Genomic DNA, 16,993 nt, shown 5'->3' on the forward strand with positions numbered 1-16,993 from the left:
CATTGGTATCAGTGGAAGGAATAGTGCCCCATTATTGGTATCAGCGGAAGGAATAGTGCCCCATCATTGGTATTAGTGGGAGGAATAGTGCCCCATCATTGGTATCAGTGGAAGGAATAGTGCCCCATTATTGGTATCAGCGGAAGGAATAGTGCCCCATCGTTAGTCTCAGTGGGAGGAAGAGTGCCCCATCATTGATATTAGTGGGAGGAATAGTGCCCCATCGTTTGTGTCAGTGGGAGGAATAGTGCCCCATAATTGGTGTCAGTGGGAGGAATAGTGCCCCATCGTTGGTAACAGTTGGGGAAATAGTGCCCCATCATTGGTATCAGTGGGAGAAATGGTGCCCCATCATTGGTGTCAGTGGAAGGAATAATGCCCCATCGTTAGTCTCAGTGGGAGGAATAGTGCCCCATAATTGCTATCAGTAGGAGGAATAGTGCCCCATAATTGGTATCAGTAGGAGGAATAGTGCCCCATAATTGGTATCAGTGGGAGGAATAGTGCCCCATCATTGGTATCAGTGGGAGGAATAGTGCCCCATCATTGGTATCAGTGGTGGGAATAGTGCCCATTGGTGATGTCAGTTGGTAGAATAGTACTCAGAGGGACAAAGAAAGGTAAGCAAAGGGCCACATCTGGCCCCCCGGCTGCAGGGTGTTCTGTAGTTCTCAAAAATAGCTGGGAACAATGTTGAGTGACAACAGTAAGTCAGAAAGAACAGGAAGTTATCAGCTCACTGGATTTATGGCAGGATCAACAGACTTTTTTTTTTCGCATTTGACAAACAGATATAACAGAACATGTTCGGTGGGATATTCAGCAGACCAAAAGTGGAGCAAATAAGAGAAGTTTATTGTTGGGGATTATACACGAGCAGAGCCCTCCGATCCCTATTGAATTGTATTGTCTCCCTGTAGTTTGGAAAGTCCAGCCCATCAATCCTGTATTATAATAATAACACCAGTCCAGCCTCTTGTTTCTTATGTTTAGGTCATATTTCTTTTCTGCCACTAGATGTCACTAGAAGGACTGTATTCACTTTCATGGGATAATAACCAATATAGAAACAGAACTAAACCCTAAAAAGAATTTCTTATTCTAGGAATGTAAGTTAAAAGGAAGATTATATACTGTCAGAGATACAATACAAACCTCCTGCTGAAAATGCCAACTGCCTGGCTATCTCTGCCTTCCATACTTTCCTGAGCTGGTGATCCAGAAGAAGCATGTAGCAAGGGAAGCCACAGGAAAGACCGTATTAAACCCTCAGCGTTTTTTTTTTTAAACACATTCGGGGGAATTCTCAAAACTGGAGCAGGCAGAATCTGGGGCAGCTATGCCTGGCAACCAATCAGATTCTATCTTCAGCTTGTTCAGTTCAGGTTTTGAAAATGAAGGATAGAAGCTGATTGGATGCCATGTACTGCTCCAGATTCTGGCCGCTTCCAGTTTTGATGAATTCCCCTCATTGAGCAAAAAAAAATAAACATTCTTCGGTAAACAATTTGGTAAAATTCTTACCCCAGGACTTGCGGTTTACAACTTCTGATGCTGCCGGCTCCCGCTCCTTTAGTGCTGCTTCTCTGAACTTCCGGGCGTCGCGGGAAAGAATGAAAGAACTGTGGGCAGTGCTGTGTGGAGTCTGTTGGCTTGAAGAAGGGAGAGGAGGAAGGACCGGGGGAGCGCCTTCCCATCCTCATACCTCCCAACTTTTTTTTAAAGGTAAATTTTTACCTCCCAACTTTTTGAGATGGGAATGAGGAACACCTATCAGAAAAAAGTATGCAGCCATAGGACACACCCCTTGTCACGCCCCCTTAAAGGAGAATTGTACAAAAAAACAAGATTGGTTAAACTCACAAGTGCTTTTTTTTACCACTACTATTCCTTTATATTGAGTTTTGAAATGTACAAATGCAGCAATTTAGAAATTAGATGAAAGGTTTAGCACTGGGAAACACTTTTCGATAGATAAAAAGTGCATTTTATATACAATTATATAGATCAGAACCAAATGAGGGACAAATGAGGAGGAATGAGGGACAAGAGGGACTTTGTTCCAAGTGAGGGACAGTCCCTCAAAATCAGGGACAGTTGGGAACTATGCGATCCTAGCCTTTTGGGGCTGTGTGTTTCTATTGATGCACACAGTGTAGGGAGACACAACTCTATTCCCTACATGCAAGAGTGACTCCAAAAGACGCTGAAAGAGAAAGGAGCCACCCTGAAACAGTAAACCTGGGGAAGCTGTCATGGCACCAGCCTAGCCGACCGTATACTGTACATATACAACGGGAAAGCGGCTCCCTTGTGCAGAATCATGTACCTGTTCGTGATTCTGCATTTCCGGGTCTGGAGCGCGCACGTGTGCCGCCGGCGACCCGCTTCTGCTGTGATTTGACACAGCGGGAGCCAATCGGCAGGTCTGGACGACACTGATCGTTTGGGGAGACCGGCAGAACAGCGATCTGTGAGAAGGGAAGGGAGTGATCCTGTGTTTCTGCTAAGTAGGAACACAGATTTTTGCCTTCCCTTAGTAAAAGCTCCTCCCCCCACAGTTATAAAGCACTCCCTAGGTCAGTGATGGTGAACCTTGGCACCCCAGATGTTTTGGAACTACATTTCCCATAATGCTCATGCACTCTGCAGTGTAGTTGAGCATCATGGGAAATGTAGTTCCAAAACATCTGGGGTGCCAAGGTTCGCCATCACTGCCCTGGGCACACAGTTAACTCTTTGATGGCCCCTGATGTTAACTCCTTCCCTGCTAGTGTCATTAGTACAGTGACAGTGTGTATTTTTAGCACTGATCACTGTATTAGCCCAGGTTCACACTGACTGCGGGTTAGAAATTGTGTGGGTTCAGCTGAACTCGCACGATTTCAAACGGGCAATGCAGTTCGACATTGGGGGGGGGGGGCAATTTGACAGACATCTGTGCGGGTTCTAATCGCCCCTGAAGTCGCCAAAAGTAGTGGAGGAGCTACTTTTGGGAATCGATGCGGCACCGCAAAGTCGGGGTCGCACCAATTCAGGCGGTGCTATTGCCGGCAATAGCCACCAATTTGGCTTGTCAAATCGGCCTGATGTGAACGTGGGCTTAGTGTCACTTGTCCCCAAAAAGTGTCAGTCAGTGTGCGATTTGTCCTCCGCAATATCGCAGTCCTGCTATAAGTCGCTGATCGCCACCATTACTAGTAAAAAAAAAAAATACATAAATCCCCTATTTTGTAGACGCTGTAACTTTTGCACAAACGAAATCAATATACGATTATTATTGGGATTTTTTTTTTACCAAAAATATGTAGCAGAATACAAATTGGCCTAAATTGATGAAGACATTTGATATTTTTACATTTTTATATGGGATGTGTTTTATAGCAGAAAGTAAATAATATTGTTTTTTTTTTTTTTTTTTTTCCAAAATTGACGCTTTTTTTTTTTTTGTTTATAGCGCAAAAAATAAAAACAAACAGAGGTGATCAAATACCACCAAAAGAAAGCTCTAATTGTGGGAAAAAAAGGACATCAATTTTATTTGGGTACAACGTCGCACAACCGCGCAATTGTCAGTTAAAATAACACAGAGCTGTATCGAAAAAAATGGCCTGGTCAGGAGGGGAGGGGGGGGGGGTTAAACCTTCCGGAGGGCAAGTGGTTAAACCAGAACATAGGCAAGGATTAAAGATAAAGAAGATGCATATTCAGGAGATTTGGAAATTTCAAAAGAAGAGCTCAGCCTTGGTATTTTCTCAGTACAGATTTCCTAGGTAAAGGTTTTGAAAAACAGGTCACATGTCCTTTGTCACATGACCCAACTCTGGAGGGAGCCCAGATGAAAGCAGAACTATAGGTTAAAAAAATCGTCACTTTAGAGTAAGGAAGGGTTATTATCCCCTGTCAGTTTATTTTTGACATTAGTGTCCCATTGGGGAGATTTCCCTTCACTTCCTGTCCCATAGTCAAAACAGGAAGTGAGAGGAAATCTCTGCAAATTAAGGGAATCCCTTGGGGGTCACCAGAACTAGTGTCCCCATTGGAAGATTTCCCCTCTATTACTTTTCTGTGGACAATTTTTTTTTTTTACTTTCACTTTTTTTTTTTTCCTTGTCAAAAGAAGTTTATTGAGTATACAATGTTATAAAGATACATAAAGTAAGTTTACAAGGATCTATAAAGTAAGCTCATTGTTTTACAGTAGGGTTTATATAGGTAAATATCATGAAATTTCAAATATTAAACATTGGGTTCACGTAAACCTAAATTAAAGATATATATCATTTCCTTAGTTACTTTTGTAGGTATTTAAATGATTTATACCTACTATACATATTGTTTACAAGTAGAGTGTATATAGGTCAAATAAATTCTGATAATGAGCTTTAATCGTAAGGTGGAGAAAAGGAAAGAGAAAGAAGAAAAAGGGTTGAAAGGTAGAGGTATGGTCCACAAGGTTGTCCCGCTCGTCAGTTTATTATTCTTTTTAGTTCTCTTTGAAGCCTTAGAATGGGTGTCTCTGTAAGTCATTTAATCTGTTACCATGACCGTCTCCATGGTGGAAAACAGGTAACAATGCTAGACACTCATATTTATTTTCCTATACCCTTGGGGGGGGGGGGGGGGGGGGACGGAAGGGGGAGAAAGGGGGGGGGAAACAAGGAGCGAGGGGGCACCAGGGGGGGGGGACGGAGACCAGGAAAGGACTTATCCAAAGTGGGATCTTCCCGCTTCAATAGCCTGTATCCATCTTATTGGCGGGACCAAGCTCCCCAGATTTTGGAGAACTTTTTTGGGCATTTGCGATTGATATAGGTAAGTTTATATAATGGCAGTGTGGAGTTGACTAAGGCTTTCCACTGGGCAACCGTGGGGGGGTCAGGTTGCTTCCATTTAATCAGTATAGTTTTCCTAGCATAGAACGAGGCATAAAACACAAACAGTCTTTTATGAGTGTTGGGTATAAGGTTATCACATACTCCCAAGAGAAAGACAATCGGGTTTAGTTGTAGATGTAAGTCACCCACCAAATTGATCAGGTTTACCACCTCCAGCCAAAACTGTTGTATAAGAAGACAAGACCAGACTACATGCATAAAGGTACCTAGTTCTCCTCCACACTTTGGGCATCTATCTGACTTTACTTTCACTTTTAACGATAATGGTAAACAGGACAAATAGAGAGGATAAATCTCCCCGGTATTGTTTTTTTTTTTTTTTTCAGCCGGCGATCCTCTTCCAGGTAAAAGTGGCCCAAGTGAAGATGAATAAAAGATTCACCGATCGGTGAACATCGGGACCCATCCAGGGGGTGCCGGTGGCTTACAATAGAGATGAGTGAAGGCAGGATGGCCCCCTACTCATCTCTATGGCCTTGGAGGACCTGACCGAGCGCCACTTACGGTTTCTCCGGGATGTAAACAAGGTTTTTTTTTTTGTTTTTTTTTTAAAGCAAAAGATCAAAACATTTTTTGGGATCTTTTGCTTTTAAAGGTAGAGGAGAGATTTGGGGTCTTACCCTGTTTCCCCGAAAATAAGACCTAGCGTGATTGTCTGTGATGGCTGCAATATAAGCCCTACCCCCCAAATAAGCCCTATCCTGTTTCCCCGAAAATAAGCCCTATCCTGAAAATAAGACCTACAAGGACTTTAACTAGGGCTTATTTGGGGGGTAGGGCTTATATTGCAGCCATCACCGACAATCACGCTAGGTCTTATTTTCGGGGAAACAGGGTATAGACCCCAGATCACTTCATAAAGAGGACCTGTCATGCTGTATTACTATCGCAAGGAATGTTTACATTTCTAATAAAAGTGATTACATTTTTTTTTTTTTTAAGGGACAGGTTAAAAATAAAAAAAATGGAATAAAAAAATTAAACATTTAAAAATTATAAAATGTAAAAAAAAATGCTCGTAATTTTTTTTTAAAGAGACAGGGTAAAAATGTAAAAATATGGAATACAAAAAAAAAAAAAAAGTAAAAAGTAAAAAAAAATACTCGTGCACAATGGTGAATGCATACATAGATCACGCCTACATATGTAAACGGCGTTCAAACCACACATGTGAGGTTAAACGAGAACCTCAGAGCGAGAGCAATAATTCTAGCGCTAGACCTCCTCTGTAATTCTAAACTGGTAACTTGTAGAAGCGTCGCCTATGGAGATTTTTAAGTACCGTCGTTTGGTGCCATTCCACGAGCGTGTGCTATTTTAAAGCGTGACATGTTGGGTATCTATTTACTCGACGTAACGTCATCTTTAACATTTTATGAAAATATTGGGTTATATATAATGTTTTGTTTTTCCTAACTCATTAAAAAGGTGTATTTTTTCCAAAAACAATTGCGTTTGGAAAATCACTGAAAAACCGTGTGTCTTAAAAAATTGCAAAACTGACATTTTATTCTCTAAGGCCTCTGCTAATTATATATATATATATATATATATATATAAATAAATAAAATGTTTGGTGGTTCTAATTTTTTAGCAAAAAATACCGCTCCAGATAGTGACCTCCCCTGGATAAAGAAAGGGTGCTGGCTCCGCATGTAATGGTCATGTAGTAAAGAAAATCCAGATAGCCGCACTCCAATACAATCACCTTTTATTGGTATGAAAGACAGTCCAAGAAGTGCAGGAACAGTTGTAGCTAACGCGTTTCACATCCCTCACTGGTGCTTAGTCACAGCTAAAGTGACATGTTGACACACACGGCTATATATAGGATAAATAACTGAAGTTGTCAACCTAAACCTAGCCGTGTGTAACTAATAAAACACACATGGAAGTCATTATGGCAATTGTAATGGCTACAGTGAAAAAAGTTAACCCATATAATGCCAAAAAACTCGAAGATGCCTTATAACTAGAACATGTTTAAATAAATGAAAAAGTAAAGAATGAAAACATGTAAAGCATATATAAATGAATGAATGAAGTAATATTAATAATAATGGTGAACCAAAATAAAGAAGCTTATAAAACTAAAACAATTTCATTTGTAGACTAAAAAAAAATATATGATGACAATATCACTTTTCATTATCCATAGATGTGGAAAGTAATCGTATTGTTGCAAAATTCTTAAAATTTATTATTCACGAATCAATGTATGAATCAATACAATTCAATAAGAACCAGATGGATAAGCCCTTTCAAATTGTGTGCACATGTATGTACCTGAATATCAAAAGATTTGACAAACATATAAAAATGTATGATGGCATCTGATTTTTACATTTACTGTATGAGAGAAGTGTCAAAATCGGCCCGGTAGGCAAGTGGTTAAAGCTTCTGTTTTGCCTTCCCCCCTGCCTTTTTCTTTTTTTTTTCATCTGTGTCCCATTTGGGAGATTTTCCCTCACTAGATAGATAAGACAGATAAGGTAGATGATAAGATAAGATAAGATAAGATAGACAAGAAAGACAGAAAGATAGATAGATAGATAAGATAGATAGATAAGATAGATAGATAAGATAGATAGATAGATAAGATAGATAGATAAGATAGATAGATAGATAGATAAGATAGATAGATAGATAGATAGATAGATAGATAGATAGATAGATAGATAGATAGATAGATAGATAGATAGATAGATAGATAGATAGATAGATATTCAATTGCTTGGTAACACAAATTGCTAAAACAGATTTTTGTCTTCAGATTTACCAAAACTATGTAGTGCAAGGGCCTGCCTGATTGCATACAAATTGAAACTCCTATGCCGCGTACACACGATCGGACAGTCCGACAACAAAATCCTGGATTTTTATCGACGGACGTTGGCTCAAACTGGTCTTGCATACACATGTTGTCGGAAATTCCGATCGCCAAGAACGCGGTGACGTACAAGACGTATGACGAGCCGAGAAAAAGGAAGTTCAATAGCCAATGCGGCTCTTCTGCTTGATTCCGAGCATGCGTGGAACTTTGTGCGTTGGAATTGTGTACACACGATCGGAATTTCCGACAACAAGTTTTGTTGTCGGAAAATTTGAGAACCAGCTCTCAAACATTTGTTGTCGGAAATTCCGACAGCAAATGTACGATGGAGCCTACACACGGTCGGAATTTATGACAACAAGCTCACATCCAACATTTGTTGTTGGAAATTCCGAGCATTAAGGTTTGACCTCATATTATATGTTTTTGGTAAATCTGAAGACAAAAATCTTCAGAAAATCTAATTGTGTGTATGGGGTCTTACACACCAGGTTGATTGTACAAACATACAATATCACAGGAAATCACTAAAGGTAATACTTAGTACCCAATAGTAGTGCTATATCAAAGAAAAGAGGTACCCAACCACTTAAAAAATGCAAACTTAACCTCTTCCCGCCCGCCGGCCGTCAATTGACGGCTGGGCGGTGCGGCTCTCGTTCTGGGTGAACGTCATAAGCACCCTTCAGAATGACCGCTCTCTCGCACGCCCATCGCGGCCGCGCCATGTTGCTAGGACACGGCACGACCCCGATCTGTGTAAAGAGCCACGGTCACATGTAAACACGGAGATGCCAGTAATCGGCACTCCTCGCCTCACACTCTGTCAGTGTCTCTATCGGCATCTCCTCACAGAGGACAGCTAGGGATGTAATCAGGGCACTGATCATCAGTGCCCTGGTTACAATTAAGTGCCAGCAATGTATGCCCACCACTGCCAGCAATCAGTGCCAACCAGTGCCCACAATTGGCACCAATCTGTGCCCACAAGTGCCAGCAATCAGTGGCCATCAGTGATGCCAGTCAGTGCTGGCTATCAATGCTGCCCATGAATGCCCATCACTGGTGCCCATTAATGCTCATCACTGCTGCCCGCCAATGCCACCCATTAATGCCCATCAGTGACGCCTATCCGTGCCGCCTATCTGTGCCCACCAGTGCCGCCTATCTGTGCCCAGTGCCACCCATCAGTGCCGCCTATCAGTGCTCATCAGTGCAGCATATTTGTGCCTCCTCATCAGTGCCACCTAATCAGTGCCCATAAGTGCCACCTCATCAGTGCCCATCAGTGCTGGCTCATCAGCGCCCATCAGTGAAGGAGAAAAAATACTTATTTACAAAATTTACTGATAGAAACTAATACTTTTTTTTTTCCAAAATTTTTGGTCTTTTTTTTTCTTTTTTAGGAAAAAAATAAAAAACCCAGGAGTGATTAAATACCACCAAAAGAAAGCTCTATTTGTGTGAATTAAATGTTCCAATTTCACATGATTAGCATGACCGTGCAATTGTCATTCAAAGTGTGACAGCGCTGGAAGCTGAAAAATGGCTTGGGCAGGAAGTGGGTTGTAAGTGCCCTGTACTGAAGTAGTTAATATATTGTCACCCAATATGATTGGTACGTAGGCAAGCATAGAATGGATTACCAATGGTAATAACACAATTTAGCATACAAAGTGATTAACAGTAAGGACTAGACATAAGATGACAATTAACATCCAGATCAACATAAACAGTATCAAGACCCCCTCAAGTACAGCAGTGAGCAGTAGTAAAGTTTAATCTACCGAGTGCTGTAACTATATTGCCAAAGCGCATTTATGGCGGGGTTGCTAGTCCTAGACTGCCTGGGCATGCACTGTCCAAAAGAAAAGAAGGATAGTAGTGGAGGGGCAGGGAAACAACGTGGGACTTGCAGAATAATTATTATGGGACGGGCAGTCCTTTGAAATGTTCTTCTTCTGGCTATCGTTGGGGCCCTTTAAGGACATTGGTGCACGTAACAATAGTCCCAATTAGAGTGCAGTAAAGGTTTGGTATAGGGTTGGTATAGGTGCAGTCTAGGTTTGAAATAAGTGCGGCATTGGGTGTGGTATGGATTGATGTCCTGCTCTGAGTGGCTCAGAGTCCCTGGTGATCATCAGTGGGAAGCAAAGGGTGAGTGGACACTCTAGTCTCCTTACTGCAGTGGTGGAGCATCTGTGATGTGGGCACTGCTGCGCTGCCCCTGGGTGATCTCTCCCTCATTCACTCCCTTGGTGCCAAGAGAAAGAACTTTGCCGGGCAGTTAATTTAAAATCATCTCTCCACTCCTCCTACTACACAGTGCCTATTGGGATCTGTAGTGTAACCATTATAATATAGCCATTATGTGACTGCCCTCTCAAACTATAACTCCTAGAATTCTCAGCACTCTATGAAGTGCTAGGCTTGCTTGGCTTTAGCTTTCCTCCTGCTGGGCAGAGTGCAGCATAACATTAGTTTCTCCATATTGCTGTGGCCCAGCACCTGACTACTATATTATGAGGACCCACCTTAACTATCCAATCAATTTGTGTTCTGGATAATACAAATTAGTTACATATTTATTAGTAGATCTAAAGGAGAGTGTACATTCAGATTGTAATGTGTGTGTGACCATCAGCGGCGGCCCGTCCATAAGGCGCGCAAGGGCATCGCCCCCCTAATCTCCATCTGGGATCCTGGACGTATAGAGTTCTACGCGTTTTTTTTTGTGAAGCACATGATTAGAGCCGGAGGCTCTAATTTGCTTCAAAAAGGTTGGGCTCCCTAAGCCCACCCACTTGTGACAATAGCGAATCAACATTTGCTATTGTCTTCCTGCTTCTCCTCCCGGCCAATCAGGACAGGAAGCGGGTCCCGAGACCTGCGACCTGAATGGGATAAGGACAGGGCTGGCGAGTGGGGCTGGTTGACGGGTTGACGGGCAGGCGGCTGTTGGGGGGGGTCATTTGTTTGCCGCCCTTCCCCAAAAAATAGAGCACCATCTGCCACTGGTGAGCATACCTCCCAACCTTTTGAGATGGGAACAAGGGACACTTATTAGCAAAAGTATGTAGGCATAGGACACACCCCCTGCCACGTCCCTGTAACCACTGCCATACCAGGACAATTCTGGCATTCCTCTCCTATATGTAAAAATCATAATTTTTTTGCTAGAAAATTACTCAGAACCCTCAAACATTATATAATTTTTTTTAGCAGAGACCCTAGGGAATAAAATGACAGTTGTTGCAATTTTTTATGTTGCACGGTATTTGTGCAGCAATTATTCAAACGCCTTTCATGAATTAAAGAAAAAAAAAAACAAAACACAATATTAACCCCAATTTTTTTATATAATGTGAAAGATTATGTTATGGCGAGTAAATAGATACCTAACATGTCACATTTTAAAACTGCGCACACTTGTGGAATGGCACCATACTTTGGTACTTAAAAATCTGCATAGGTGACGCTTTGAAACTTTTTACAGGTTACCAGTTTAGAGTTACAGAGGAGGTCTTGGGATAGAATTATTGCTCTCGCTCTAACATTCGCGACGATACCTCATATGTGTGGTTTGAATGCCATTTATGTATGCGCTTCTGGTTGCGAGGATGAGGGGATAGAGGTGCTTTAATTTTTTTTTTTTTTTATTGTTTATTTTATTTTTTTAGTTTTACACTTTTCATTTATTTTAATTTTTTTAAATCACGTTTGATTTCTATTACAAGGAATGTAAACATCCCTTCTAATAGGAATAAGGCATGACAGGTCTTCTTTACGGAGAATTCTGGGGTCCATAAGTCCCCACACCTCTCCTCTATGCTGGAAAGCCTGAGATAAAAAAAATGCGATCTCCGGTTTTCTAGCAACAAAACAGCAGTTTACATCTGCCGGTGCCAGAAGTATCATCATGACTTCGCTTATGGCCTCCAGTTCCTTTATACTGGCTTTTGAAATTCACAAATGCAGTAATTTAGAAATTGGATGAAAGGTTTAGCACCGGGAAACATTTTTTGAAAGTGCATTTCATATACAACTATATAGTTCAGACCAAAATGATCGACAAATGAGGAGGAAAGAGGGACAGAGGGACTTTGTTCCAAGTGAGGGACAGTCCCTCAAAATCAGGGGCAGTTGGGAGCTATGGTGTGAGTTTTGAATAGAACAGACGGGCAGGCAGACTTCTTCAAACTATGACGTTACCGCCCTGGGAAGAATGTCTATTTTCCTTAATGTGTAGAAAGACTGCTGAGCCCCGGCTTACAGAACTTGTCCTCCTATGTTGTCCATCCATGAGATGTAGTGCTGTCTCCCCAATGTACAGGTTTTTGTGTTCCTCACTACACTGTAAACCTAGTTAACTTGGCTTGTGTTGGGTCTTTTGGATGGACAATCTTCTGTCTTGAAGGACACAGAGATGACATGTTTTTTTTGAAGATCCTGCTGAGTATTTCTGACACTCCAGCTATGGAATATTACACCAAGTGTTCTCTGTTCTGTATGATCATTCCATGTTTTTGCTTGACCTTGGGATGGTTCACCTGAGACGATTCTTGGAGCTTTGCTGTAGCTAAACCCATGTCTGTCCTGATATCTTCCTAGTATGTTTGTTACTAGTACTGTTCTTCCTTCACGCAGAATATGAACTGGAGTCCCAGCCTTTGTTACCATGTGAGATTGCAAGAGAAAAATCCCTTTCTGTTGGCGGAGACTACATCCCGCAGTGCTCGGTGGAAGGACAATACAGGTAAAGGAGCATCGTAGTAAACTGCTGAAGAGCAGCAGTATATCATATACAGTGTTTTATGTGTTTTATGTGTGTGTATGTATTTTTTGGGGATAGCGTAATCAAGGATGCAGTGCACTCACCAAAATCTTCACTCAAGGACTATTTTGTCCACTTTTATTAACAAAATCCTAATAACACAACCGGTTGCCCATGCAAGGGTTATTCATCATATTTTTGCTACAACCAGTCCTTAAGCTTCTTGGCTATCCCCTGCAACATTGCTGCTTTGGCCCCTTTCCGTCCCTCTGTGGACGATTCTCTCAAAGACTGTGCAAACACACTCACTGCTTGTGCAGTCGTTTGTCCCCAAGAGAGGAGATCTCCTCTGTCATCTCAGTAGAGTCCTGAGCTACAAAACTTTTGTGCACACCTTCACATTTAGAGAGAGTTGGTTACTACTACTAAATGTGGAACTAGGGTTGGAAGCCAAGACTCTACAAAGCCTTTGGACTCCAGGATCCAGACCAGGGCTTGCCAAGCCCTGAAAAAACAGAAAATTAACACGCTAGTTTTCTCCCTATGAGATGTGCATCCTGGAAACCTCCACCCAGTATGAGTGAGAACCCCAGATGACCCCAGTTTTGTCCATGAGCCTCAAACCTAGTTCATTCTTCCATGCTAAACTACGCACAAAATTACATTTTACCATGAGACCTGGTGCTGGTGCTCTGTCTATATACAGTGTATATTAGAGCTGCTCGATTCTGGATAAAATGAAAACCACAATATTTTTGCTTAGAATAAAGATTACTATTCTCTCACGATTCTGAAGAACTTTTTTATTTTAAAGATTTACAACTCCTGAACATTAGGTTATCAAACAAGATGGCAATAAAATAAGGCATCTTTGCTTCAATGAAATTTAAAGGAATGTAATGAAAAAAATTGTAATGTGTAAAGGAATAAAAAAAATTACCATTAAGTTATATTAAGGTCTTTTTTTTTAGTACTCGCCGATACCAATTACCGATACCTACCGCAACTTTTTTTTTTTTTTTTACACTTCAGCAGACAGCAATGGTATAAAGCATTAAAAAGTTATTTTACAAATGAAATACATTTTTCTTTTTTAATTTTGTGCTTTTTTTTAATGTTAAACGTGTGAATATATTTTAACCTGTAACAATAATAATGAAGAAAGCAAACAAGAAAAAAAAAAGTTTTAATTATTAATTAATTATTAATAATTTATAAAATAGAAGTAAATAAAAAAAAATAAAAATCAGCAGGAAAATAATTCCTTAAATGGAGAAGGAAAATAAGGAGTTAATAAGGCGGATTAGAGTAAATTAAGGGCTAATAAGGGGTCAAACAGACGAAAAATTTAAAAAAAACTGACTTCATTAGCAGATTGTTCATCCCTTTGATCTGTAAATGAATAAACAGAAAGATACAATGTTTCTTTTTATCTGTCTTTCAGTGCTGAGCAATGCTGTTGAAAAACATTGCCGCTGCTTTTTTTTTTGACAGCTGTGAGCAGGGGAACGGCTCTGCACTTTTTACATGAATTGTGGAAATACTGGATTAAGATCATGGGGTCGAATCGAGATCATGATCTCTTAACTATTAATCATGCAGCTCTAGTGTATATGTGTGTGTGTGTGTGTGTGTGTGTGTGTGTGTGTATGTGTATATATATATATATATATATATATATATATATATATATATATACAGTATCTCACAAAAGTGAGTACACCCCTCACATTTTTGTAAGCATTTTATTCTTTTCATGTGACAACACTGAAGAAAATACACTTTGCTACAATGTAAAGTAGGGATGAGCCCGACGTAAGTAAGTTCGACTCAAACATCGGGTGTTCGTCCGTTCACTGAATACCGGACATTATGGGGCGTTCGCGGGAAATTTGAGCACCCGTGGAACGCACCATAATAACGGAGAGTCTGTCCATGTACTGCGAGATTGCAGTGCATTGACAGCTGCTGATTGGCCAAAGCATGCACCTGACCTGTTACCCGGATCCTGGCAATATAGTAAAAAATCATTGAAAAAAAGTCTTGGTTTCCCCCCATCCCATTACCAGGCCCTTTGGGTCTGGTATGGATTTTAAGTTGAACCCTGAGCCAAAATTTTAAAAAATGGCGTGGGGGTCCCCCCAAAATCCATACCAGGCCCTTCAGGTCTGGAATGGATATAAAGGGGAACCCTGCACAAAATGTTTGTTAAAAAATGGCATAGGGGTTCCCCCCAAAATCCATACCAGGCCCTTCGAGTTTGGTATGGATTTTAAGGGGAACCCTGAGCCAAAATAAATCATTTTTGCACAGGGTTCCACTTAATATCCATACCAGACCTGAAGGGCCTGGTATGGATTTTGGGGGTACCCCCAAGCAATTTTTTTTTCACATTTTGGTGCGAATTTCCATTAATATCCAGACCCGAAGGGCCTGGTAATGGACTGAGGTGGGGGGGCGGAACCCATGCCACTTTTTTCAATGGTTTTTATCTATATTGCCGGGATTCGACAATACAATACAGCCACAAGCAGTTTTAAATTACATTTTTTCCTTTAGAAATGTCATTTTGCTGTGGTACTGTTCTAAATACGGGAAAGATGCGCTACTTTACAGACATACTATAGACACCCCCAGGCACGATATTTAAAGGAATATTTCATTTTTATTGTTTCACTTTAAGCATTCTTAAAATCACTGCTCCTGAAAAAACGTCCGTTTTTAAAACTCTTTTTTGCATTGATACATGTCCCCCGGGGCAGGACCCGGGTCCCCAAACACTTTTTATGACCATAACTAGCATATAAGCCTTTAAAATTAGCACTTTTGAATTTTCATGTTCATGTCCCATAGACTTTAACAGTGTTCACACAAATTTTTTGCCTGTTCGCAAGTTCTGGTGCGAACCGAACCGGGGGGTGTTCAGCTCATCCCTAATGTAAAGTCGTGAGTGTACAGCTTGTATAACAGTGTAAATTTGCTGTCCCCTCAAAATAACTCAACACATAGCCATTAATGTCTAAACCGCTGGGAACAAAAGTGAGTACACCCCGAAGTGAAAATGTCCAAATTGGGCCCAATTGGTTATTTTCCCTCCCCGGTGTCATGTGACTCGTTAGTGTTACAAGGCCTCAGGTGTGAATGGGGAGCAGGTGTGTTAAATTTGGTGTTATCGCTCTCACTCTCTCATACTGGTCACTGGAAGTTCAGCATGGCACCTCATAGCAAAGAACTCTCTGAGGATCCGAAAAAAATAATTGTTGCTCTACATAAAGATGGCCTAGGCTATAATAAGAAGATTGCCAAGACCCTGAAACTGAGCTGCAGCACAGTGGCCAAGACCATACAGCGGTTTAACAGGACAGGTTCCACTCAGAACAGGCCTCGCCATGGTCGACTAAAGAAGTTTGAATGCACGTGTTCAGCGTCATATCCAGAGGTTGTCTTTGGGAAATATTTGATTCAGATGGTGTCGAGTGTGTGTGGCTGCAACCAGGTGAGGAGTACAAAGACAAGTGTGTCTTGCCTACAGTCAAGCATGGTGGTGGGAGTGTCATGGGCTGGGGCTGCATGAGTGCTGCTGGCACTGGGGAGCTACAGTTCATTGAGGGAACCATGAATGCCAACATGTACTGTGACATACTGAAGCAGAGCATGATCCCCTCCCTTTGGAGACTGGTCCCGCAGGGCAGTATTCCAACATGATAAAACACACCTCCAAGACGACCACTGCCTTGCTAAAGAAGCTGAGGGTAAAGGTGATAGACTGGCCAAGCATGTCTCCAGACCTAAACCCTATTGAGTATCTGTGGGACATCCTCAAACGGAAGGTGGAGGAGCACAAGGTCTCTAACATCCACCAGCTCAGTGATGTCGTCATGGAGGAGTGTAAGAGGACTTTAGTGGCAACCTGTGAAGCTCTGGTGAACTCCATGCCCAAGGGGGTTAATGCAATGCTAGAAAATAATGGTGGCCACACAAAATATTAACACTTTGGGCCCAATTTGGACATTTACACTTAGGGGTGTACTCACTTTTGTTGCCAGCGGTTTAGACATTAATGGCTGTTTGTTGAGTTATTTTGAGGGGACAGCAAATTTACACTGTTATACAAGCTGTACACTCACTACTTTACATTGTAGCAAAGTGTCATTTCTTCAGTGTTGTCACATGAAAAGATAGAATAAAATATTTACAAAAATATGAGGGGCGTACTCACTTTTGTGAGATACTGTGTGTATATATATATATATATATATATATATATATATATATATATATATATATATATATATATATATATATATATATGTATATATATATATATATATATATATATATATATATGTGTATATATATATATATGTATATATATATATATATATGTATATGTATATATATATATATATATATATATATATATATATATATATATATATATATATATATATATATATATATGTATATATATATATATATATATATATA

At 40.7% G+C, this 16,993-nt stretch overlaps 1 protein-coding gene across 1 annotated transcript in view; it reads left to right on the forward strand.

Annotated features, from left to right (window-relative positions):
* Window positions 1-16,993, forward strand: part of TG (thyroglobulin) — a 399,523-nt gene that overhangs the window by 5,187 nt on the left and 377,343 nt on the right. The window contains exon 2 of the mRNA XM_073632844.1: window positions 12,379-12,487. Coding sequence (XP_073488945.1) covers window positions 12,379-12,487 — 109 coding nt within the window. The remainder of the gene's footprint in view (window positions 1-12,378; window positions 12,488-16,993) is intronic.

The sequence above is a fragment of the Aquarana catesbeiana genome, linkage group LG05, assembly GCF_042186555.1.
Source record: "Aquarana catesbeiana isolate 2022-GZ linkage group LG05, ASM4218655v1, whole genome shotgun sequence".
NCBI classification, from domain to species: Eukaryota; Metazoa; Chordata; class Amphibia; order Anura; family Ranidae; genus Aquarana; species Aquarana catesbeiana.